Below are 2,650 nucleotides of genomic sequence, written 5' to 3' on the forward strand. Positions count from 1 at the left end.
GATTCTCTAAGTCCATCAGCAGCTTGTCAATGTCATCGTTCCTGTGCGAGACAGCTTTGGGTGCTGAGGCTGTGAGTGAAGGCCAAGCGGGACTGTAGCCTGCAGTGCTGGCCGGCAACGCATTCGAAGAGTTATGGAGCGTGTGTGGGTGAGACAGGTGCATGTGTTGACCCAATGTAATCCCATTTTTATTCTGGGCAGCGCTTACCCCTCTCGTTGGAGTATGTGTCTGTTGTGAAGCTGGTTCCGGTGTCTTCCCCACATCGGCCTCCTCCTCCTCAATATAAAGAGCCTCCATGGGGGATGCTGGAGGAGTGTGTGTGTACAGTGGGGTTGGGGAAGTGCGAAGAGGGGAAGGAGAGTGTGTCGGAGAGCAGCCGGATGGAGAGCAGGGAACAGATGGGGGAGAAAGTGTGTGCTGTGTGACAGAAGAAGGATGTGGATGTTTTAGTCCATTTGTAAGTGGAGTGGCTCTGGTCGGGGAACTTTGTGCTGGTTTTGTATGGATGGAGTCTGATTTCAAAGAAGAAGAAGAAGAAGAAGAAGAAGAGGAGGAGGAAGATGAAACAGAGGAGAGAGTCGACGATGCAGAATGAGGAGCAGTTTTGGGGAGGGGAGGTGACATCACCACATCCTCATAGCGAGGAGGTTGCTCGCTGCCAAATATTGGAGAGTACGCCCCCTGCTGGATGGAGTGAAGAGTGTTGACCAGCTCGGCTAGATCGCTGTGCCCGCTTCCAGGCGCACCCTGACCCCCCTGCCCGCCGCCTCCCAAACTTCCAATTCCATCCAGCTCCAGAGGTAGTCTCTTCAAATAGGAGCTGAGTCGGGTCATCACAGCCCGATATACACTGTCAGGACTGGCTGCGCCGTCCTCGGGCCCTCCACCAGCTTTGTGTCTGATGCACTGCTTGATGATGTCGGTGCATTTCTTTAAGTCTTCGGAACATTTAAGCAGGATGTCCAGGCAGGCACGGATGTCCTCCCCGCCTGCTCCGCCGGCGCCCGCCTCCGCTCGCGTCTTCTCCAGCAAACGGGCAATCAGGTTCTCCTCTCCCAGAGTGTTGCGGTACAGGGAGGCCATGGTGTTCAGACTTAAGTCCAAAGAACCAAAACTCGACAGGCTGCCCGTTGATCCACCGCCCAATTTGGCGATGGACGCCAAAGTGGCCGTGCTGCCCTTCAGCTTCGTCTCCTCCAGGCCGGAAACCTTCCCCGGCACAAACGGCGGAAGGTTCTCGTCGTTCGATGGACCTGTGCCGTTCGTCATGCCGCCAGCGGTTCCGTTCGTGGGGATGTTGGAGCTGAAGTGGCCGTAGATGATCTCCAGGTCGGTGGAGCGACGGCTGATAGAGTCAGGACGTACCTTACGACCTTTCCGCAAGGTGACGTGGCTGGAGGAGGAGAGCCGGAGCTTGTCGAAAGAAAACTCTTTGAGCTTTCCACTGGCCAGGTTGATGGCTTCTTCGGTGATATCCTTCAGACTGCCGGAGGAGCTCAGGTTCCCGGTCGAGCCTCCGCCGCTGGGGGCCTTTTTCCCACGCCAAGTGGGGCTATCCTCCCCTAGAGACAAACCAGCATTATAAGTTGTGTCCATGGTCATGGTCACTTTTCCGTGGCTGTGGAGTTGTTGAGCGATCATGTTATGGGAGTGCACGAGTGAACCGTTTGCATCGGCGTATGCGGCGTCGGGTGCAGTAAACAGCTCGGAACAGGTGCTGCGGTGTGCCACGGTACAGTCCAGTCCCTGGGACAGCGCCCCACATGGCCCCGAGCAGTAGTGCACCGCGTGGGAGTGAGTGCGCCGGTCAACGACCACGCTATTGTAGCAGCTGACGCTGCTCACCACGACACGATAGGCTGCTGCCATGGTGACTGATGTCCTTCAGGGCATAGAACGGGGAAAAATAATAATAGCAAAGTTGAAGACAAAAACAATATAGCTTTACCCCAAAAAATGGATGGATTAAATGTCCTTCAGTCTTAATACTGAATCAGTTTGATGAAAAAATATGTCTTTTAACTGCATAGTGAAAGAGGCATGTCAATACTGCAACATAACAACAACAAAAAGTGTGATCAACACGTGAAAAGGGATGTCTTAAAACAATTATTTCCAAATTGGATATCCGTTCATGCTGGTCGAAAGAGCTTTAAAGTGTTCCACTCTCTTGCAGAGAAAGAAAGAAGGACACATTCCTTGTCTGAGAGCTCTGGGCCTCTTATTAACAGCTGTAAGGTCCCTCCTCTCTCCACAGGCGCCTTCTCTGTTTCCTCTCTAGCAGCAGCTCATTAGCCGCTAATGACAGCTGTAGAGGATGGCGACAGCGGAAGATCCAGCTGGGGTATCTATCGCCCACCCCTCGGGAGAAGCGCCCCCAGGGGCCGCATCCGAGGCCGACGAGGCCTCAACATCGGCCCAGCCGAGGCTCATCCCCCGAGCAATGAGATGCAGGGAGAACACTCTTCTCTCACTCAGTCTTGACGGAGCCCAGAACCGTTCACTGACTCAACACAGCTGCAGAACAGCAGGGGGCCGACCCCAGATGGCCAACCGCCTCTTCTTTTTCTTTTGTATCTCTGTCAGTCCTGCGTTCACTCTCGCCCCTTCCGTCTCCCGCTGTCAGCCAAGTGTCAGAGGGCGTGTGTG

At 54.5% G+C, this 2,650-nt stretch overlaps 1 protein-coding gene across 1 annotated transcript in view; it reads right to left on the reverse strand.

Moving 5' to 3' along the window:
• Nucleotides 1–1,870, reverse strand: part of ppp2r3a (protein phosphatase 2, regulatory subunit B'', alpha) — a gene marked incomplete at its 5' end in the record, with an annotated part of 25,604 nt that extends 23,734 nt beyond the window's left edge. Inside the window, one exon of the mRNA XM_079225532.1 lies at nt 1–1,870. This exon is cut by the window's left edge and continues 866 nt beyond it. Within this exon, the coding sequence (XP_079081658.1) occupies nt 1–1,870 (1,870 nt within the window).
• Nucleotides 1,871–2,650: the final 780 nt, after the last annotated feature.

This window comes from Taurulus bubalis, assembly GCF_910589615.1.
Source record: "Taurulus bubalis genome assembly, chromosome: 1".
In the NCBI taxonomy this organism is placed as follows: Eukaryota; Metazoa; Chordata; class Actinopteri; order Perciformes; family Cottidae; genus Taurulus; species Taurulus bubalis.